Source organism: Physella acuta, unplaced genomic scaffold (assembly GCF_028476545.2).
Source record: "Physella acuta isolate Inbredline_101_S28 unplaced genomic scaffold, ASM2847654v3 ptg000208l, whole genome shotgun sequence".
Classification (NCBI taxonomy): domain Eukaryota; kingdom Metazoa; phylum Mollusca; class Gastropoda; family Physidae; genus Physella; species Physella acuta.
Genome location: NW_026731727.1, coordinates 1,127,688 through 1,152,987, shown reverse-complemented (window position 1 = coordinate 1,152,987; position 25,300 = coordinate 1,127,688). Strand labels below are relative to the sequence as shown.

Sequence of the window (25,300 nt, the reverse complement as noted above, 5' to 3'; positions counted from 1 at the left end):
GAAATAGGAAAATTTTATTGACTGCGTTGAGCACTAGGAGCCTAGTTCTGGTCTTAAAGAGTTAGTAGAGTGACTGTCTAGACCTCAGGTTTCAAAACCATAGGTCATGACCCCAAAAGGAGCAGTCAGCTTTTCTGATGGATCAAAAACTTAAAGAGTAAATTAATACAAATATTACCCAGAATTCAATTCTCATTTTTAATGGTGTTACATTTGCCTTTTACAATAGTATGGGGGTCATGGGTCACTTAACTTTTATAAAAAGGGGTCATCACCAAAAACGGAACACTTACAAAAGATTGGAGTCATCTTTGAGTTGAGCCCACAGTTCATCATGAGAAATGATATTTGCCAGCATACCCACACACATTTCCTGCAGGGAAAAAAACAATTTGATGTACAACTGTGAGTAAACTTACAACTGTGAGTAAACTTACAACTGTGAGTAAACTTACAACTGTGAGTAAACTTACAACTGTGAGTAAACTTACAACTGTGAGTAAACTTACAACTGTGAGTAAACTTACAACTGTGAGTAAACTTACAACTGTGAGTAAACTTACAACTGTGAGTAAACTTACAACTGTGAGTAAACTTACAACTGTGAGTAAACTTACAACTGTGAGTAAACTTACAACTGTGAGTAAACTTACAACTGTGAGTAAACTTACAACTGTGAGTAAACTTACAACTGTGAGTAAACTTACAACTGTGAGTAAACTTACAACTGTGAGTAAACTTACAACTGTGAGTAAACTTACAACTGTGAGTAAACTTACAACTGTGAGTAAACTTACAACTGTGAGTAAACTTACAACTGTGAGTAAACTTACAACTGTGAGTAAACTTACAACTGTGAGTAAACTTACAACTGTGAGTAAACTTACAACTGTGAGTAAACTTACAACTGTGAGTAAACTTACAACTGTGAGTAAACTTACAACTGTGAGTAAACTTACAACTGTGAGTAAACTTACAACTGTGAGTAAACTTACAACTGTGAGTAAACTTACAACTGTGAGTAAACTTACAACTGTGAGTAAACTTACAACTGTGAGTAAACTTACAACTGTGAGTAAACTTACAACTGTGAGTAAACTTACAACTGTGAGTAAACTTACAACTGTGAGTAAACTTACAACTGTGAGTAAACTTACAACTGTGAACTTACAGTAGCTCGTGGACACTGGGAATTGGTCATGACATAACAGATGCTCTCAATGGCCCCAATAGAGTGAAGATACTGACACACTTCCTGAAAATAAAGAGTATCATGATATAGGTCCAGTTTCTGTTTGACTAGAGACCATTGATGATTTCCATGCCAATATCCCATTCCCCAGCCATTCCAAGTACTTGTCATGTCCCACACCAACACATACCACATCCCACACCAACACATACCACATCCCACACCAACACATACCACATCCCACACCAACACATACCACACCAACACATACCATGTCCCACACCAACACCAACACATCCCACACCAACACATACCACATCCCACACCAACACATACCATGTCCCACACCAACACATACCATGTCCCACACCAACACATACCACATCCCACACCAACACATACCATGTCCCACACCAACACATACCACATACCACACCAACACATACCACATACCACACCAACACATACCATGTCCCACACCAACACATACCATGTCCCACACCAACACATACCATGTCCCACACCAACACATACCACATCCCACACCAACACATACCACACCAACACATACCACATCCCACACCAACACATACCACATCCCACACCAACACATACCATGTCCCACACCAACACATACCATGTACCACACCAACACATACCACATCCCACACCAACACATACCACATCCCACACCAACACATACCACATCCCACACCAACACATACCACATCCCACACCAACACATACCACATCCCACACCAACACATACCATGTCCCACACCAACACATACCACATCCCACACCAACACATACCATGTCCCACACCAACACATACCATGTCCCACACCAACACATACCACATACCACACCAACACATACCATGTCCCACACCAACACATACCACATCCCACACCAACACATACCACACCAACACATACCATGTCCCACACCAACACATACCACATCCCACACCAACACATACCACATCCCACACCAACACATACCACATCCCACACCAACACATACCACATCCCACACCAACACATACCACATACCACACCAACACATACCATGTCCCACACCAACACATACCACATCCCACACATACCACATACCACATCCCACACATACCACATCCCACACCAACACATACCACATCCCACACCAACACATACCACATCCCACACCAACACATACCACATCCCACACCAACACATACCACATCCCACACCAATACATACCACATCCCACACCAACACATACCATGTCCTACACCAACACATACCACATCCCACACCAACACATACCACACCAACACATACCATGTCCCACACCAACACATACCACATCCCACACCAACACATACCACATCCCACACCAACACATACCACACCAACACATACCATGTCCCACACCAACACAAACCATGTCCCACACCAACACATACCATGTCCCACACCAACACAAACCATGTCCCACACCAACATATACCATGTCCCACACCAACACATACCACACCAACACCAACACATACCACGTCCCACACCAACACATACCACATACCACACCAACACAAACCATGTCCCACACCAACACATCCCACGCCAACACATACCATGTCCCACACAAACACATACCACATACCACACCAACACATACCACATCCCACACCAACACATACCACATCCCACACCAACACATACCACATACCACACCAACACATACCACACCAACACATACCACATCCCACACCAACACATCCCACACCAACACATACCACATCCCACACCAACACATACCACACCAACACATACCACACCAACACATACCACATACCACACCAACACATACCACATCCCACACCAACACATACCACACCAACACATACCACATCCCACACCAACACATACCATGTCCCACACCAACACATACCACATCCCACACCAACACATACCACATCCCACACATACCGTGTCCCACACCAACACATCCCACACCAACACATACCACGTCCCACACCAACACATACCACGTCCCACACCAACACATACCATGTCCCACACCAACACATACCATGTCCCACACCAACACATACCATGTCCCACACCAACACATACCATGTCCCACACCAACACATACCACATACCACACCAACACATACCATGTCCCACACCAACACATACCATGTCCCACACCAACACATACCATGTCCCACACCAACACATACCATGTCCCACACCAACACATACCACATACCACACCAACACATACCATGTCCCACACCAACACATACCACATCCCACACCAACACATACCATGTCCCACAAACACATACCATGTCCCACACCAACACATACCACATCCCACACCAACACATACCACATACCACACCAACACATACCACATACCACACCAACACATACCACATACCACACCAACACATACCACATACCACACCAACACATACCATGTCCCACACCAACACATACCACATCCCACACCAACACATACCACATCCCACACATACCACATACCACATCCCACACCAACACATACAACATCCCACACCAACACATACCATGTCCCACACCAACACATACCACATCCTACACATACCACACCAACACATACCATGTCCCACACCAACACATACCACATACCACATACCACATCCCACACATACCACATCCCACACCAACACATACCATGTCCCACACCAACACATACCACATCCTACACATACCACATCCCACACCAACACATACCATGTCCCACACCAACACATACCACATACCACATCCCACACATACCACATCCCACACCAACACATACCATGTCCCACACCAACACATACCACATCCCACACCAACACATACCACATCCCACACATACCACATACCACATCCCACACCAACACATACCATGTCCCACACCAACACATACCACATCCCACACCAATACATACCACATCCCACACCAACACATACCATGTCCTACACCAACACATACCACATCCCACACCAACACATACCACACCAACACATACCATGTCCCACACCAACACATACCACATCCCACACCAACACATACCACATTCCACACCAACACATACCACACCAACACATACCATGTCCCACACCAACACATACCACATCCCACACCAACACATACCACATCCCACACCAACACATACCACACCAACACATACCACATCCCACACCAACACATACCATGTCCCACACCAACACATACCATGTCCCACACCAACACATACCACATCCCACACCAACACATACCACATCCCACACCAACACATACCACACCAACACATACCACACCAACACATACCATGTCCCACACCAACACAAACCATGTCCCACACCAACATATACCATGTCCCACACCAACACATACCACACCAACACCAACACATACCACGTCCCACACCAACACATACCACACCAACACATACCACATCCCACACCAACACATACCACATCCCACACCAACACATACCACACCAACACATACCACATACCACACCAACACATACCACATACCACACTAACACATACCACATACCACACCAACACATACCACATACCACACCAACACAAACCATGTCCCACACCAACATATACCATGTCCCACACCAACACATCCCACACCAACACATACCATGTCCCACACCAACACATACCACATACCACACCAACACATACCACATCCCACACCAACACATACCACACCAACACCAACACATACCACGTCCCACACCAACACATACCACATACCACACCAACACATACCACACCAACACATACCACATACCACACCAACACATACCACATCCCACACCAACACATACCATGTCCCACACCAACACATACCATGTCCCACACCAACACATACCACATCCCACACCAATACATACCACATCCCACACCAACACATACCACACCAACACATACCACACCAACACATACCACATACCACACCAACACATACCACATCCCACACCAACACATACCATGTCCCACACCAACACATACCACATCCCACACCAACACATACCACATCCCACACCAACACATACCACATCCCACACCAACACATCCCACACCAACACATACCACACCAACACATACCACATCCCACACCAACACATACCACACCAACACATACCACATACCACACCAACACATACCACACCAACACATACCACATACCACACCAACACATACCACACCAACACATACCACATCCCACACCAACACATACCACATCCCACACCAACACATACCACACCAACACATACCACACCAACACATACCATGTCCCACACCAACACATACCACACCAACACATACCACATCCCACACCAACACATACCACATCCCACACCAACACATACCACACCAACACATCCCACACCAACACATACCACACCAACACATACCACATACCACACCAACACATACCACACCAACACATACCACACCAACACATACCATGTTACTGGTCATGTCCCACAAAACACCAACTTCATTTTGCAGCTCCTCATCCATATCTACTACTTGAGTCTGAGCGTCACCTGAGTCACAAACTTGTGAAACTTGAGTCTGAGAGTCACTTGACTCACTAGGCAGGGAAATTTGAGTCGGTGCATCACATGACTTGCTAGGCTTGTTAACCACATTACTCTGGTGAGGGTAAGATCAACAAAAATCTTGAAGACCTAGCACTAACTTACCAAACAACACTTCATCATCAACTACCACCAGTGACCAGTCAACTACCACCATTGACCAGTCAACTAGCACCATTGACCAGTCAACTAGCACCTTTCAACTACCACCAGTGACTAGTCAACTACCACCATTGACCAGTCAACTACCACCATTGACCAGTCAACTACCACCATTGACCAGTCAACTACCACCATTGACCAGCCAACTAGCACCATTGACCAGTCAACTACCACCATTGACCAGTCAACTACCACCATTGACCAGTCAACTACCACCAGTGACCAGTCAACTAGCACCATTGACCAGTCAACTACCACCATTGACCAGTCAACTAGCACCATTGACCAGTCAACTAGCACCTTTCAACTACCACCAGTGACTAGTCAACTACCACCATTGACCAGTCAACTACCACCATTGACCAGTCAACTAGCACCATTGACCAGTCAACTAGCACCTTTCAACTACCACCAGTGACTAGTCAACTACCACCATTGACCAGTCAACTACCACCATTGACCAGTCAACTAGCACCATTGACCAGTCAACTAGCACCTTTCAACTACCACCAGTGACTAGTCAACTACCACCATTGACCAGTCAACTACCACCATTGACCACTCAACTACCACCATTGACCAGTCAACTAGCACCAGTGACCAGTCAACTACCACCAGTGACCAGTCAACTACCACCATTGACCAGTCAACTACCACCATTGACCAGTCAACTAGCACCATTGACCAGTCAACTAGCACCTTTCAACTACCACCAGTGACTAGTCAACTACCACCATTGACCAGTCAACTACCACCATTGACCAGTCAACTAGCACCATTGACCAGTCAACTAGCACCTTTCAACTACCACCAGTGACTAGTCAACTACCACCATTGACCAGTCAACTACCACCATTGACCAGTCAACTACCACCATTGACCAGTCAACTAGCACCTTTCAACTACCACCATTGACCAGTCAACTACCACCATTGACCACTCAACTACCACCATTGACCAGTCAACTAGCACCAGTGACCAGTCAACTAGCACCATTGACCACTCAACTACCACCATTGACCAGTCAACTACCACCATTGACCAGCCAACTAGCACCATTGACCACTCAACTACCACCAGTGACCAGTCAACTACCATAATTGACTCTACCTTCATCAACTTGATGACAGTTTGAATGCACCACTTGCCACTGTACACTGTGTCACCTATCCGGTCCCCTCTAAGCTGATCCAGGTCCACATCAGGTGGTGCCACAGGGTTACCCAGAGGTTCCTCATCACCTACATCCTGTCTAGTTAGGTCATCCTGTCTAGTTAGGTCATCCTGTCTAGTTAGGTCATCCTGTCTAGTTAGGCCATCACAGGTTTTAGAAGACATCTTTAAAAGTAGTATTTTGTGTTTGTAGACCTTGGATATCTGTAAAATGACAGATTTCAACTTTTCATAATTTGATTTTAAGAACTGCTGTGCTAATAGTTAAGCTCGCATGACAACTGGTATAACACACAAATAATGCAAAAACTGTTTTTGGTATTGAATCCTGCATTGTGACAAATAGATCTAGCAAAGGTCATTTGGTATCCATATTTTTACAGGGTGTGTGGAGTCAGACAATGGCCAAAAAAGGAAAACCCTGGCTTATGATTTTTATGTCACTTGTCTACACTCTCTAGCACAAATCTAAAATTTATATGTGTAAACAACAATGGTTTATAAAAACCCAAAAAAGGGCACTAGTCTAGCTATTCAATTTTACATGAAAATAGAAATCATTTTACCTAATATCTTTGAACATTCATTGAAAATAAAGCGGGAATGATTTCCCCTAAACTTTCTCAAATATTCTTAGAATAACAACTTGTTAGCCCTTGTTAAAGTTGAAGTTAAACTTAGTTAAAGAAGCAGCAAAAATGAACAAAAACAAATGGTTTGTTCTTTTAAAATCTTTTGATTTGTCTAGTCCTAATCTAATAAATAATGTCTAAATTTAGTCTTTATTTTTGCATTTTTTTTTGGAATTTAGAAAACTATATATTAGTATATATTGAATACAAATCCAGATTTCTAGTCTATATAAGTATATTTGGTAAACCTCCATTTTAGCGTATTTTATTCCCCGCTTCAAGTTCACCTCCAGTTGAGCGTATTTTATTATAAACACAACCGAAACACACAAAAACGTCAGGAAAACACTAGATCTACTTATTTTTTTTAATGAATGTGATTTTTAATTAGAAAAAGTAAAAAAAAACCATAAAAAGCATTAGAACTGTTCCAATTAAATATCGAATCTCGTGTAATCGTCAGCGGGAGAAAAATCCTTACACGGTCATACGTCATAGCTCGGGCAATTGCTATTTGAAATTGTGTTGGCCTCAGTTTTGGGGTCATTGTAAGTTCATTAATGTTTATTTATAGTATCATGCCTGGGAGATACTTGTAACAATACAAACTTAACCGCCTTGCAATTGTGAGTTACGTTTACGTACTTCACCCATTGCCCTGAAAATTCTGACACACGAACATTGCACATTCAATATTCTAAATTTGGATTTTTCTCAAGTTTTAACTTTAACAAAACTAAATTATCAAAATCTAAAACAAAGTCAGTCTCTTTGTTTTTTTAATTCATTTTTATTAATGGAGACAAGCGAGTTGACGAGATTCCTTCCATAGTGTTGTTGACATGGAATAAAAACGTGCTTTTTAGATTTAGACCGTAAAAAAAAATAAAAAATAAAAACTTAAGCCTAAAATTAATTTAGAAATTTTATATTTTTAGAATAAATGCTATAAAAGTTGCAAATCCAGAGAACTTGAAAATAATTTGTTGAGTTTAAGGCTACATTTCTATTTATTTTCATCAAGCCTAAGTTATAACCGGATGTTTCACTTTCGTAAGACAAATATTGATTGGCTGTACAGTAACTTAGTGATCGTTAACTATTTGTTTACAAAACTTTGCAGATCAAGTTTTTAAATAACAATGCAAATTTAAAACCCCATGACCTAGTTTTCTATTTTTAGCTTACAATGTGTACAATAAAATTTATGTCGGCCTATCCAATAGCAGGATGCCATTGTTTATGTCGCCATTATACGTGAAAACCAAATTGTTTTTGCTTTTTTTTTAATTTTTATTTAGTTACCGAAAATATTAAAAACATCAAATACGTCCAATCTTTAGTAAAGTCCGAAAAAAACCAGACAGACAGGATTTTATAACCATATTAATTGTAACTACGCCGTGCAAGATTTTTAAATTAATTTATGCACCTCTCAAATACCTTTGAGACTTTTCTAGCTTGTGTCCATTTGTTAAAACAAAAATACAATACAACATAAATGTCATTATAAATTATGATTATATGATTAAATGAATCGTGTTTTCCTAAAATGTTTTGGTATGTTTCGGTCGTTATAATAAAATACGCTCAACCGGAGGTAAACAAGCCTCGGAGAAATAAAATACGCTAAAATGGAGTTTTACCGTATATTTCTAGATCTATATTATTCTAGAGTCTAGATCTAAATTTCGACTTACAAATATTTTAAATAAGAATTTAATTCTGATTTTTTATATTGTAGTATGCAATTTCTAATTTTAGAGTTATTTCCCCTTTTTTGTCCTCCGGTATATTTTTTTAAATTGCTGAAATTGCGACATGTTATTAATATGTCGCAATTTTAGAAATTAAAAACATAATAATATATTAATAATTATATTAATATGGTATGGGGTTTTGCGCCCTGGGTTCTGGCGACTGTTTGTTTTTCGATTGTAGGGGGGAAAAAGTCACAGGAAAAAAAAAAAAAAAAAAAAGTCACAGGATAAGAGTCACAAATATGAATTTGTATGGAATTTAACATTCTGAAAGTGAAAATCAAGTTGCGATTCAAATGTAATGTAAAGATTTTAGATATAGATCTAGATTCAAAGTGCGTAGGTGGGATAGTAATATGTGTGACACAAGAATTAATATTTAGTATGAAGTATGTAGGTTTTAATTCCACTATATAACTAAATACTAAATAAGATGTCCCAAACTTTTCGTTTTTCATCATGTTTTTAAGGGGGAAGGCTCCGGTAAAAAAAAAAAAAAAAAAAAAAAAATTAATACTCGTTAGAAAACAGTTATTTCTTTACAGCTTTATTAAGATACATCCGCATATGCATTTCCACTAAAATAAATTGGTGGAAAATCTTGGTAACTATGACAACGGCGGCCATCTTGAAAAATTAACCCCTTCGTAGGTTTTCCACCATTCATAAAATATTACATTTTAAGCCCAATAAACAATCAATTCATAATCTTCTTCCATATTTTGGGGCACTCAGCTACAAATTTAAAGTGCATATCTTCAAACTAATTTTTTATGAATTTCAAAATTTGTGTCCGTTCAAACACTTAACTTTGGGGAATTTTGGGGCATTAAAACTACTGGCCGCCGTTGTCATAGTTACCAAGATTTTTCCACCAATTTTTTACTTTCTCGATTATACAAGTATAGAGAAAGTCTTATAATCGTGCAAAAAATCGAGATTTTTACAACTCACTGATACGGAAAAACATAATTTTGCAATCTTGTCCGTATGTCTGTATGTCTGTCTGTGTGTGTGTCTGTCTAGCTGTCTGTCTGTGTGTAAACACGATAACTTGAGTGCCGTTACAGCTAGGTTGATGAAATTTCATAAGTATTTTATCAAAATCGTAGTTCCGTATAAACTTTTGAGCGATTTCCGATAACCGGAAGTGGTACTTTTTCTACTTTGAATTTTTAATAAGGCTATATAAACTTGAGTACTATTTCAGATAGATAAATGAAGTTTCGCATTTAAGTATAAGATCTAATTTTCTACCTTCTATCAAATTTTGAGTAATTTCTGTTGACCGGAAGTAGTAATTGACGCTATTTCCGATTTCTCAAAAACCGCATGTAAATTTAAAAAGTACTAATAATATTATGCACTATTATGCACATTTTGTTTTGGCGTTCGCTTGGTGCGCAATTCTTTTTTCTACGAGATTCTTTTCTATTTTTAAAAGTTTAAGTAATTAAAAATCATGTCTATATTCCGAGAATATTTGAGAGAGTTTAGGGGATATCACTAAACATTAGTAAAGGTATCCAATAAATACTGAAGTGACCCAAGCTTTTCATTAGAGTTATTTAAATAGTAGTCTATTATTTATTTTCTACTTTTTAGTGCATTATTACATAAAAGCTTTTTATTAAAACGTTTTTTTTATGAATTTTTTTGTTTATTATTATTATGAATCATAATGGTTTTAAAGTTTATAAATATGCTACGAAAAAGAACAAACACACATTAATAAACACCAAAATTTACAAAATTATCAACAATAAAATCAAAATATTCCTCAGAATTTTTTTCAGTGCTTTTTTCATGTGACTTTTTTTCCGTTCACCTGTTTAGCATATGCGTGTCAATGGTAAAACCTGCATTAACGGTCAAGCTGTTTTTATTACTTACATCCATTAAGCTCATTTTAAATAGTTTTCGGCAAAAATACCATGGGTCGCCACGTTTCAACTTTTGGCTTCACAGGTGAAGATGGGGCACAGAGTTTCTTCCAGGCATCTCTACGGGAAGCCCCCCCCCCCCCCCCCCGAAAATTTTTTTTACCGCCCCCCCCCCCCCCCCCGAACGAAATGAAATTTATATAATTTATATAGAAAATATATACTTTTAACAGTGTCCGCCCCCCGAAGAAAGTCTACCGCCCCCCCCCCCCCCCCGAAAATTTCAAGTGCCCCCCCCCCCCCCCCCCGGAGAAAAAAGTCTGGAAGAAACACTGATGGGGCAATGGTGAGCTAAGCAGTCTATTTTATTCTAGTTCTTAAGCCACTCAATTCTACTTTCTCCATTTAATTACCGTAATATTCAATGTATGTTCATGTCTTTGAAACTGTATAAAAATACAAAATAAATTATTACTATTTTAAATGTTTAAAATAAATGGATTTTTTTTTAATTTAAAAAAAAATTGCGGGAGGACTGAAAGATTTGATGTGTCTTATTGTACTCAACGTAATTTTTCTTTTTTTTTCTTTAATCCCAAATTTATTTAAGCTCTAGTTATAAGCCCAAATCCCCTCAACCCACCACACGGAGAAAGAAAAAATTCCTTGAATCTCCATTTTATTGCACGTTTGTATTCTCAAGGTAGGTAGGTAGGTAGGTAGGTAGGTAGGTAGGTAGGTAGGTAGGTAGGTAGGTAGGTAGGTAGGTAGGTAGGTAGGTAGGTAGGTAGGTAGGTAGGTAGGTAGGTAGGTAAGTAGGTAGGTAGGTAGGTAGGTAGGTAGGTGCGTCATGATGAAATAATATTAAATACATCATTGTTATGATGTGTGTTTTATCAGGGTATTTTGGTGCGAATGAATGTTGGTGCGAGAGATTTGACGAATGCATGTTTGATGACGCGGATGAAAGAGAGTGAAGTTTTATTCTTATTTATACGAGAATAGTAGTTGAATAAATATTGACCAAGAAAATAATAGGCATTGTGTAAAGCGATTATCGCCTGTATGGTGATAATGTGAATGCACATGGTAGTGGTATGCTTTAAATGGTAGCAGATCACGTGATCAAACACGACACTCTCACAGCAGCCATAACAGTCATGTTGAAATGTGTCATCTAGTCTATATATATGTCTTTGTGCTACAATTTCTCTTTGCGCTTTTTCTGGTTGCGCTTTTTTTCGTTTGCGCTTTTTTCAGTGTGCGCTTTTTTCTGTTTGCGCTTTTTTTCCAGGCATGTGCGTGCAATAGTTATCTAACCCATACCTTATCATTACGTTAAAATGTAGTCTTTAATGAACACCGAAAGCTGTTAAAAGATAAATTTATTGTGGACTTCTATTCAGAATGTTCCACCTATTAGATTTAAATTTCAAATTGATTGAAAAGCGCTTTTTAAAAATCCAACTCTACTTTCACAAACTTTCCTTATGCTGTGCAGCGCTTCTTTATAAATTATATTTCGTTCAGGGGGGGGGGGGCAGAGGCGTAGCGACCCTTCCCGGCGCCCGGGGACAAACTTTTAGATTTGCACCCCCCCCCCCCTCAAACTTTCGATTTGCACCCCACTCGAGAATTTGATTTGCACCCCCCCCCCCTCAAACTTTCAATTTGCACCCCCCTCAACCTTTCAATTTATTTTTCCAACCCATTTTGGCGCCCCCTAAGCTCGGTGCCCGGGGACATATGTCCCCCCCCCCCCGCCCCCCCCCCCCTCACTACGCTACTGGGGGGTGGGGGGTGGTGGTAGACTTTTAACTTCGCCGCTCCCCTAGCCCGAAAACCTGTATACGCCTCTGATGTAGGCTAAAAAAAATAGGCCTAATGGTTAGCCTAATGCTTGATAATTTTATTTACAAAATAAGGCATCGAAATTTTGTGTGTCCCAATAGTTCACGTATAAGTATAACCTAACAAAATAAAACATGTGGAAAGTCGGATAACCTACGCCACCGCGATTTAGAAATTCTCCCTGACAGCGCCTCGAAATCACGTGAAAAAATAACCAATGGCAATGCAGAAAACTAACAACATTGAATCATGTGATTGTTTTTTAATAGCGTACGCCAATAATATCTCCTGACTTTAGATTAATCGAATAGGAAAAGGATAGTCGAACAGCATCTTCTATTAGATCCTAGTATAGATATAAAATCTAGATTTAGATTTCCTCTTATCATACGCCCAAGAATACTGTGTTGTACATTCAAGATTCTAGATATAGAATCTAGAGACTGTTGGCGACTTGTGAGTTTAGTTTTTAGTCCGACTGTTGACTTGTAGAATCTAGATCTAGAAATCTACAGACGAGAGTATAATAGAGATAGACTGTCACTATAGATTGATCTATTATATTATATAATATAGATCTAGACCTAATTTTAATTATGTAAGCTTGTAAATCAATACTAGGATCTAGTCTAGATTTCTAGGTAGATTTAACTTAAGTCTTGTATCTAGATCTAGTTAGATTTTGTCAAGCGGTGGGTGGTAGATCTAGCTCTACTAGATTCTAGCTCATGGAAAACGGAAAGGCAGACTCATTTGACTCTCTGGATTCTCCAACTAATAATGTGGTGCCGAGTTTCTCATTCTCTGGTTGTGGATTTCTGGGAGTTTACCACGTTGGCGTTGCAGCTTGTTTACGCGACCATACTGATGTGTTAAGCAGAAAAGAAATAAAGTTTGCCGGCGCAAGTGCCGGGGCCCTTGTGGCAACAACATTGTTGTGTGATATAGATTTTGGTAAGTGTTGTCCGTTTGCGTAGCTTTTAGAAAATCTACAATGAATTATCGTTCATGTTTTAGAAGTTTATTCAAAATAAGAATTCGGTTTTTTATAAGTCAACAATATTATCAATAACATTTAACTTTATCATTCATGATTAGTTTATGCCTTGTAAGGCCCGATGTTATTGTTAGGCTAACTTATTTACTTTTACATGAGCCCGACCGTTCATTGGTCGAAAAATAGGTGTCGACTCAAACTCGGGACATTATTGGTGGGATATCGGTCAGACGTTAAAAATTGACCTAGATCTAGTAACCTAGGTCAACATTTCAACGTAGGCCTAATCTTTTTTTATGATAACACTCTTATCTATTTGTTGCTGAAAGTAACTATTCGAAGTACACCTTACTTAGGCTACAGAAAACTATTATTAGTAGATCTAGGTCTATATCACTGTTAAAGAATTGAACTACCAAGCAACAGGCCTGAAAATGTAATAAAGGATCGTGCACATAATCCCACATTCACATAGCCACATACTACTACATACATACATCTAACTACGTCTTTAAGACTTAAATCAAGGGGCAACTACAGAGAGAAATAATTCCGCTAGCATAGATGATTCATTATTATTTTATTAGGCCTATAATATTAGTTATTAGATATCTAGATTTTAGAATCTAGATCCTAGATCTAATTGATATTTAATATTTAAATCTAGATCTATCAAATTGAGTGTGCATTTTATTATTTAAACTTAAAAGCATCTAAATAAGATTGTGCCTAAAAATAAATAGAATCTGATTAAAAATATACCAAGGCGGTCCAAGGCCTAGGCTATTATAGGTATGGTATAGGAGTATTGTGTATAGGTAGTAACAGGTAGATCTAGATATAAATATTATTATTATTATTGTGCAAAATGCATTTTGCATTTAGATTCTAGGAAGTTACAGTCTTGTATGATAGTTGGTTTAGAATTGGAACAGATCTGTAGGACTTTTGGATAGTTGAAGTTTACGGTTTAGAATTGTAAAATTGAGGAAACATGAAGCTAACAGTGGAAAAAGAAAAGTGTATGATTGTAATGTAAGGTAGACAGTGCTGCTTACAGAAAATTGTTTGATTGTAAAGTAGACCTACTACTTACAGAAAATTGTATGATTGTGAGGTTGATCTACTACTTACAGAAAATTGCATAATTGTAAGGTCAACCTACTGCTTACAGAACATTGTGTGATTGTAAGGTCGACCTGCTATTTACAGAAAATTGTAAGGTTGACCTACTATACTACTTACAGAAAATTGTATGATTGTTAGGTTGACCAACTACTTATAGAAAATTAAGACTTGACTAATATTTTAAAGACCAATTTTTACTGTCATGTGTACATAGAATAATGAATTATCTACTTTAACGATTAGATTACAAATTAATTGAACATTATTTAAGAATAATTATTAACACAGTAGTTTAATTTTGTTAGATTGACTTTCTATTCTTATCCATTAGTCCAGGGGTCTCCAAACTTTTCAGTCCAAGGGCCGCATTAACTAACAAATTTCAGTTCGGGGGCCAGTTTCTTCCAGGCATGTCTTTGATTTTTCTGGACAAAGTTCCTCAGGCAGCACCAACAAAAGTTTTTTCCGTAGACAAAAAGATCTCCGCGGGCCGGATGAGAGGTCCTCGCGGGCCGCATCCGGCCCGCGGGCCGTAGTTTGGAGACCCCTGCATTAGTCAATCATCACAAAAATTTGTAATCATAAAGCTTCCATTAGGAGAATACTTATGGCTCCAATACTGTGCAGTGTTATATAGACATATAGGACCATAACAACTTGATTGTGTGTATTTTGTATCAGATGTATATACATTTAATTATTTTTGTTTGTTACATTTAAGGTAATGAAAGAGTATGTGTAAACTGAATGATAACAAATTTTGTTTGTTACATTTAAGGTAATGAAAGAGTATGTGTAAACTGAATGATAACAAATTTTGTTTGTTACATTTAAGGTAATGAAAGAGTATGTGTAAACTGAATGATAAAAATTTTGCTTGCAGGTGAAATGACACGGCTGATGTTGGAAGTGGCCAAGACGGTACGTAACAAGGAGCACATGGACCTGGCCCAGATGTTGCGAGACTTGTTGAACCAGTACCTGCCTGACGATGCCCACAAGCGCCTGTCTAAACGTCTGTACGTCTCAGTGACTATTCTCAGGGGGCTGCAGTGTGCTCTAGTCACAGACTTCCATTCTAAAGATCACTTGATTCAGGTGAGATTTCACATCTATATGGGAAATATTTAAAAATCTATGCCAGCTGAAGACTTTATTTATAATGTATGACATCCAGATATATTTAAATTTTATCACATCCACATATAATTACAATGTAGCAGATGTAGATAAAAATTGCACAATTAGGTCAAGGTTGTTGACTACCGAGTTTATTATACATGCCGTTTACCTTTTGCCAGTGCCTGATTGCCAGTTCATTTGTGCCTGGGTTTATTGGCTGGATCCCCCCTGCCCTGGAGGGAGAAGATTTTGTTGATATTGCTAATGGACTTCTCCTGCCCTGTGCTGCTGGATGGGAGGGGGAGGAGTCATGTGATGGAGATGGAGACTGTTGGTCAGGTGGGGAAACTAGGGTGAGTGTCTGACACGTCTTGACTTTAGGGTGAGTGTCTGACACATCTTGACTTTAGGGTGAGTGTCTGACACATCTTGACTTTAGGGTGAGTGTCTGACACATCTTGACTTTAAACTAGGGTGAGTGTCTGACACAACTTGACTTTAAACTAGGGTGAGTGTCTGACACATCTTGACTTTAGGGTGAGTGTCTGACACATCTTGACTTTAGGGTGAGTGTCTGACACATCTTGACTTTAGGGTGAGTGTCTGACACATCTTGACTTTAAACTAGGGTGAGTGTCTGACACAACTTGACTTTAAACTAGGGTGAGTGTCTGACACATCTTGACTTTAAACTAGGGTGAGTGTCTGACACAACTTGACTTTAAACTAGGGTGAGTGTCTGACACATCTTGACTCAATTTGCATCTTAGTTTATGTTTCTAATAAGTCACACTGTTTTGAAACCATCTTTGATGGTTGAAATGTGCTAGTTATCCCCCTTGATGTACAATTCATTGTGTTGTAGCGCAAACGTGCCAGCTCACACAGTATATGGGATGTGTATGGATATGATTGGGATGACACGCAAGCCACAACACACATCAACAAAACTTCCATATCAAAATACTCCAAAGATTCAGGGGTAAGTTCATCAAAGTAAAAAGCTATTTTATCTTTCTTTAAGGTTTATCGGGGTACCTGACTAATGAGGTTTAGCCGGGTACCTGGCTAATGGGGTTTAGCAGGGTACCTGGCTAGTGGGGTTTAGCCGGGTACCTGGCTAGTGGGGTTTAGCAGGGTACCTGGCTAATGGGGTTTAGCAGGGTACCTGGCTAGTGGGGTTTAGCCGGGTACCTGGCTAATGGTGTTTAGCAGGGTACCTGGCTAATGGGGTTTAGCTGGGTACCTGGCTAATGGGGTTTAGCAGGGTACCTGGCTAGTGGGGTTTAGCCGGGTACCTGGCTAGTGGGGTTTAGCCGGGTACCTGGCTAGTGGGGTTTAGCAGGGTACCTGGCTAGTGGGGTTTAGCTGGGTACCTGGCTAATGGGGTTTAGCTGGGTACCTGGCTAATAGGAAGTGTTTCAAGAATACACAGAGGTTCAATTTTTAAAATGTTACCCTATAATTCAAGAAAAAATTATGTATGCATCACGCCAGCACAGTGTAAATGGTGCAACCCTGATATCATTCTCTAGACCTTACTCTCTGCTTCTTATCATACAACATCCATTCTCTAGACCAGTGGTTTCCAAATTTTTTTGTGTGGCAACCCTCTTTATAAAAAGTGAGTGACAACCCCCATAGAATTAAAATGTCAAAATTAGTAAGGAAATTAATAGGCATTAAAATAAGATTTTTTATTATACTTTCAATATGAATTAACCTTGATAACTGTTTTACTACGATAAATAAAATTGCATCCTATTAACTTGTCTCAAAATTCGCATTTGCGGTTTTTGTTAACGCCAACCTCATGTCATTCTCAGCATTTAATTTATTTCTTTGTTTTGTTTTCAATTGGAGAAGTGTTGAAAATCTATTCTTGCAAAGATATAAACACAAAAGGAACTAAAACTCTAAAAGCAATCAATGTCACGTTTGGGTATGAATAATGCATATTGCACCAAAATTGTGTGATCGGTTTTTCATTTAACTTGAAGCAGAATCATTCCACAAATTTAAGAATTCATCTTGTAATTCATCAGGAATGCTGGCAACATCAGGGGAAGCAGAGAATGGGTTACATGTCAATGCAGATTCTTCTTCTTTCAGCTCAGGGAAATAATGCCACAGTTCATTGTCAAGAGATTCAAGATGCCCAGAAATCTTCTCTTTCAAATTTTTTTTTTCTCACAATCAGATTCATCTACTACACTGCAGAGTTCCTCAATTATGGCAATATTTCCTACATTTATTTTTCTTCCCCAGTTTTGCAGCTTTGATAAAAATGCCCCGAGATTATCATTAAAAAGAGATGATTTGTTCATTTTCCCAGAAGTCCCAGGTTAAGCTTATGTTGATGTTCAAATATATCAGCTAGGAATGATACACTCTCCAACTGTTTCTTTGTCGTTAACGTATATCAAAAGGTCTTGTTTCCCTTGCACTCAAAGAACAACTTGATTTCATCTTTCAATTCAAAAATACGATTCGCAACATGTAATTTTGACTGCCAACGTACTGTGCTGTTGAAAGCAGAACCTCGTGATCTTTATTCATGTTTTTGCACAGTCCTTTAAACAGACGGGTCCAGATTTAATATTATTTATGACTTTTATTAGCAATGGAATCGGAAGAGTCTTGCTGGTGAGGGCTTCACTGTGAATCATGCAGTGGATTCCCCATCATTAGGGAGCTAAATCTTTTACCTTTTTCTGAAAGCCCGATTTTGACCTAAACATAAATGGCGCACCATCCATACAAACCCCACGGCCGTTTTCCCATGTTAATCATACAGTTTCAAAAAAACGTATTTATTTTCTCCATGATATCTTCACAAAGTAGCAACTCTTCTTTGTTTATATTTATGTTTTTTTTTTCATTGCGAGGGTTTAGTCTACCCATAGTTTCGGAACCCATTCTCTAAACTAGACTCTGCTTGTTATTATGAATTGTGATATTGTTGCCAAGAAAAATGTTTAAGATTTGTTTTCTTGTGTTTAGAGTTACCTGAACAAACAAATGTTTAAGATTTGTTTTCTTGTGTTTAGAGTTACCTGAACAAACAAATGTTAAGATTTGTTTTCTTGTGTTTAGAGTTACCTGAACAAACAAATGTTAAGATTTGTTTTCTTGTGTTTAGAGTTACCTGAACAAACTGGTCAAGCTGTGCTTCAAAGGTGTGCAGAAAACCAGCCAGGTGGTGAGAAGTTTACCTGTTGCTTCCCACATCCTCGACACCATTTTACCTGACAGCCTGAGTGGCATGGACGGCTTCATGGAGGCGCTGGTGCTAGAGATGGTCTCAAATAGGGTAAGTTCTGGTGCTAGAGATGGTCTCAAATAGGGTAAGTTCTGGTGCTAGAGATGCTCTCAAATAGGGTAAGTTCTGGTGCTAGAGATGCTCTCAAATAGGGTAAGTTCTGGTGCTTGATGTTAAAACATGAACCTAACTGCTTGATATTAAAACATGAACCTTACTGTATAAAGTTACAAAAATGTTTTTTCTTCCTGTTAGTATACAGTCCTTGATGGTGGATTTTCAGACAACATTCCTTGTTTTGACAACAACACCATCACCATCTGTCCATTTGCTGGGGAATCTGACATTTGTCCTCGTGACCTTACAGCCCTTGACCTTAACATTGACATAGGTCAGACAAGCATGCATGCTAGTGAAGACAATATTTTTCGCCTCAATCATGCGTTGAACCCAATGAACCCAGAAATGTTGCTCAGGTTGTGTGAGGAGGGCTATAATGAATGTCTACGCTTTCTACACAAGAAAGGTAATTATGACTAAAGAACTTCAGTCTCATTAGTACTAATCACTAATAATATTAGTGTATTGGTGGTTTTATAATTAATTCTACAAAGCTCAGATGTTCCACTTTATGTTTAGCTCAAATGTTCCACATTAGGTTTAGCTCACATTAAGTTCAATATTTTATTTGTTCAAGAAACTTAAATTGTACAAAATTTAAATGTACAACTCCAAGACTGAAAGAGTTTGTTCCATGTGATCTGAAAAACTAGTTGCTTAAATAAAAAGCTGCAAATGTTGACAGATTTGTTGAGCTGTAGAAAGCACTTGATGACCCGATGTAAATGTTGACAGATTTGTTGAGCTGTAGAAAGCACTTGATGACCCGATGTAAATGTTGACAGATTTGTTGAGCTGTAGAAAGCACTTGATGACCCTCTAAAACTAGTTGCTTAAATAAAAAGACATGCAAATGTTGACAGATTTGTTGAGCTGTAGAAAGCACTTGATGACCCGATGTAAATGTTGACAGATTTGTTGAGCTGTAGAAAGCACTTGATGACCCGATGTAAATGTTGACAGATTTGTTGAGCTGTAGAAAGCACTTGATGACCCGATGTAAATGTTGACAGATTTGTTGAGCTGTAGAAAGCACTTGATGACCCGAGCTACCATCTCCTCCTCACCCTGCAACATTGGACACGCCCACTGTCGCTGCCGACTCTGCCTAGCCGCTGACCCAAGGATCAGGACTAGTCTGTCTTGTGCACAGTGCCACCTACAGCGACGTAAAGCTCTCAACTCTATCTTACCTCTGGATGTGAGAAATGGTGAGTGGCAGTCATTAGGTCAACACACAGGGGCAGTCATTAGGTCAACACACAGGGGCAGTCATTAGGTCAACACACAGTGGCAGTCATTAGGTCAACACACAGGGGCAGTCATTAGGTCAACACACAGGGGCAGTCATTAGGTCAACACACAGGGGCAGTCATTAGGTCAACACACAGGGGCAGTCATTAGGTCAACACACAGGGGCAGTCATTAGGTCAACACACAGGGGCAGTCATTAGGTCAACACACAGGGGCAGTCATTAGGTCAACACACAGGGGCAGTCATTAGGTCAACACAAAGGGGCAGTCATTAGGTCAACACAAAGGTGCAGTCATTAGGTCAACACACAGGGGCAGTCATTAGGTCAACACACAGGGGCAGTCATTAGGTCAACACACAGGGGCAGTCATTAGGTCAACACAAAGGGGCAGTCATTAGGTCAACACACAGGGGCAGTCATTAGGTCAACACACAGAGACAGTCATTAGGTCAACACACAGGGGCAGTCATTAGGTCAACACAAAGGTGCAGTCATTAGGTCAACACAAAGGTGCAGTCATTAGGTCAACACACAGGGGCAGTCATTAGGTCAACACACAGGGGCAGTCATTAGGTCAACACACAGGGGCAGTCATTAGGTCAACACACAGGGGCAGTCATTAGGTCAACACACAGAGACAGTCATTAGGTCAACACACAGAGACAGTCATTAGGTCAACACACAGGGGCAGTCATTAGGTCAACACAAAGGTGCAGTCATTAGGTCAACACACAGGGGCAGTCATTAGGTCAACACACAGGGGCAGTCATTAAGTCAACACACAGGGGCAGTCATTAGGTCAACATCCTTTAGGTCTACCCCTCCCCATCTCTCTCAACTTGGTTACAATTTATTAACTCTATTTCAAGTATGTATGTATGTATGCCATCATTAATTCTATTTCAAGTATGTATGTATGTATGCCTTCACTAATTCTATTTCAAGAATGTATGTATGCCTTCATTAATTCTATTTCAAGAATGTATGTATGTATGCCATCATTAATTCTATTTCAAGTATGTATGTATGCCTTTATTAATTCTATTTCAAGTATGTATGTATGCCTTTATTAATTCTATTTCAAGTATGTATGTATGCCTTTATTAATTCTATTTCAAGAATGTATGTATGCCTTCACTAATTCTATTTCAAGAATGTATGTATGCCTTCATTAATTCTATTTCAAGTATGTATATATGTATGCCATCATTAATTCTATTTCAAGAATGTATGTATGTATGCCATCATTAATTCTATTTCAAGAATGTATGTATGTATGCCATCATTAATTCTATTTCAAGTATGTATGTATGCCTTCATTAATTCTATTTCAAGAATGTATGTATGTATGCCATCATTAATTCTATTTCAAGTATGTATGTATGCCTTTATTAATTCTATTTCAAGTATGTATGTATGCCTTTATTAATTCTATTTCAAGTATGTATGTATGCCTTTATTAATTCTATTTCAAGAATGTATGTATGCCTTCACTAATTCTATTTCAAGAATGTATGTATGCCTTCATTAATTCTATTTCAAGTATGTATATATGTATGCCATCATTAATTCTATTTCAAGAATGTATGTATGTATGCCATCATTAATTCTATTTCAAGAATGTATGTATGTATGCCATCATTAATTCTATTTCAAGTATGTATGTATGCCTTTATTAACTCTATTTCAAGTATGTATGTATGCCTTTATTAATTCTATTTCAAGTATGTATGTATGCCTTTATTAATTCTATTTCAAGTATGTATGTATGCCTTTATTAATTCTATTTCAAGTATGTATGTATGCCTTTATTAATTCTATTTCAAGAATGTATGTATGCCTTCATTAATTCTATTTCAAGTATGTATGTATGCCTTTATTAATTCTATTTCAAGTATGTATGTATGCCTTTATTAATTCTATTTCAAGTATGTATGTATGCCTTTTCAATTCTCAGGATTGATATTCTTATTTATTCTTTTCTGCAATGCCTGTTTTTAAAATATAAGTATAAACTATAATGTGTTGGAAAAAAAGGTTCTAAATGTATAAATATATGACAAACCCTGATGTGGCAGAGCATTTAAAAATTGTTTGAGTGTAGTGTAAGAACATTTTAAGTATCTGAACAGTTTCCTTCATTGCTCCTTCACCCTGGAGGCTAATGCAGACAAAAAAAGGTACCCAGCTATAATTCCCCGCTTACCTGTGCACTGGGGGTGAAACATTCTGTATCAGTCATGAATGCTCATAGATCTTTAAAACAGAACCTGCATTTCTTTCAGAATTTGCTAAAGCAATAGAAGACTACAGGGAGCAGAAAAACAAGAGTGCTGCAACCCACTGGAACAAACTCATCCAAACATTATGGTGGTGTGCTGAAAAGATGTACTCCGGCACTATACGCTTGACAGATCTTTCTATGGAGTAAGTTGTCTGACCACGTATATCAGCTGCTTTTTATTGTATGACTACTTCCATTCTTCTCCATCATATATGTTCAGGGTTCATATAAATTACAACCAGCATTTATGATGTATCTAAAGTTGCGGGGCTTGTATATTCTAAAACTAATGGTATAAAATTCATGATTTTTCTATTACAGTTTTCATATTTGGCTGATGAGAGTCTGGGACAATATTGCATGTTTTACCAAATTTGCTCTTTTGCCTCTGGGTAAAAAAAGGAAGCTTGTCAGATATCTTTTATCATCATTAAGATCTTCAATTAGCCACTCGTAAGTCTATTTACCTCTCAATCTTTTCTCTTTATTACTCAAGTTAAAATGAATTGATAGAAAAGTAAAAATGAGACTTACAATTATAGTTTTGTATTATGTTAAAAATAGTCTTAAATCCTAAAAGCTTTGTCCCCATATGGACAGTTTTCTCAAAGTGGTGGGCAAATAGTTTTAAAAATCATATGAAATGTTATAAAAACATGATGATTATGTCGTGTTGTATGTTCATTAGTGTATGTATTTTTACTCAATCTGATTGAACCTTAATCCCAGTTCTTTTTGTTGACAAGAGCCAATGTTAAATTTCAACCACTTCTATCACTAACATTTCTTTTAAACTTGACATGTATGTCAAAACCTCATAACACTTATTGTAAAAAATCTGCAATTTTCACTGTCAGATTTTATTTTCTACATTTATTTTTTAACCTGTAAAATGCCTCTTTATACACAAAAGAAACGATTTTAGTGTGTTATATTAAATGAGCAAGCTGAACTTATTTTGGTTTAAAATTTTATCAAATGTTAAACATGGTATAATTAATATGGTATTATTAGTTATTTATGTCATGTAAAATTTTAATTAGCATTAACTGTAGATTTACAGAATTCTGTGCTATTGGTAGAAAATTTTTAAAATTCTCTCACATTCCCAAAATCAGATGTACAGCTTTTTTTTTTCCTTCTAGTGTAACACACAAAAAAAAGCAATTAGCAAAGCGTATCAATTAACACAGATCCTAACTTGTCTAAACTTTTAATATCCCCACAGTTCCAGAAACAGATGTACAGCTAACATGTCCATGTGTAGCTGAAAGCTTGGAGCCAGCAACTAGATATCACCAGGTGTTTCATAACAATCCATTCCAACCTTCACTACAAAGCAGCAGGAGATAGTCCCAGCAAGCTGTCTTGTGTAGTCCAACCCCTACAAGTGCTTTCATCAATGGCAGTTGTCTATATACACAGTTTTAATACCCATGTCCACTTATAAACACCTACCCAACCTATTAGAAACATGCAATCTTTCATCCTAAAATAGATGTTCAGGCACTTAATTTGAAGAGTATTTATTAGTCAAGAGTTTCTGAATTAGATCTTATTCTCTGTTGCAAGTTTTTTCATCCAATTATTATTGTTAAAAGCTTTGCTGCTTTAAGTCTGAAAATCTATTCTCTGCTCAGATTAGTGGAACTTAAATGGCTGGTAGGGCACCATTTTTAGTTGATGCAAAACATTGATCTATGAGCTCAGTTTTAGTTATTGTTTTATTGTATATAAATTTAGTTTATATTGTTATACTTTATCCAGTGCAATAAGTGATTGAAATGAATAAAATTGAAATATTATACAAGTTTGTGTTCATCCTTCCTG

The 25,300-nt window shown here is 38.4% G+C and overlaps 2 protein-coding genes across 3 annotated transcripts in view; one reads left to right on the top strand and one right to left on the bottom strand.

Annotated features, from left to right (window-relative positions):
* The window catches only part of LOC131937325 (uncharacterized), a 28,505-nt gene extending 15,000 nt beyond the window's left edge, over positions 1 to 13,505 (bottom strand). Inside the window, exons 1-5 of the mRNA XM_059294620.1 lie at positions 13,459 to 13,505; positions 7,113 to 7,379; positions 5,704 to 5,895; positions 1,172 to 1,255; positions 294 to 373 (exon numbers count right to left, since the gene is read on the bottom strand). Of these exons, the coding sequence (XP_059150603.1) occupies positions 294 to 373; positions 1,172 to 1,255; positions 5,704 to 5,895; positions 7,113 to 7,340 (584 nt within the window). The 5' untranslated portion in view covers positions 7,341 to 7,379; positions 13,459 to 13,505. The remainder of the gene's footprint in view (positions 1 to 293; positions 374 to 1,171; positions 1,256 to 5,703; positions 5,896 to 7,112; positions 7,380 to 13,458) is intronic.
* Positions 13,506 to 13,568: 63 nt separating this feature from the next.
* Positions 13,569 to 25,273, top strand: LOC131937326 (uncharacterized). Of its 2 annotated transcripts, XM_059294622.1 has the most exons (11): positions 13,569 to 13,757; positions 13,971 to 14,255; positions 16,310 to 16,524; positions 16,728 to 16,901; positions 17,414 to 17,530; positions 19,691 to 19,861; positions 20,066 to 20,336; positions 20,944 to 21,141; positions 23,472 to 23,613; positions 23,792 to 23,923; positions 24,699 to 25,273. In XM_059294622.1, the coding sequence occupies exons 2-11, from the start codon at positions 14,030 to 14,032 to the stop codon at positions 24,739 to 24,741; spliced, it is 1,689 nt and encodes a 562-aa protein (XP_059150605.1). In that variant the 5' UTR covers positions 13,569 to 13,757; positions 13,971 to 14,029; the 3' UTR covers positions 24,742 to 25,273. The 2 variants fall into 2 exon arrangements, with proteins under 2 accessions (XP_059150605.1, XP_059150604.1); XM_059294621.1 differs by having other exon boundaries at positions 13,569 to 14,255.
* The last annotated feature ends 27 nt before the right edge of the window (positions 25,274 to 25,300 follow it).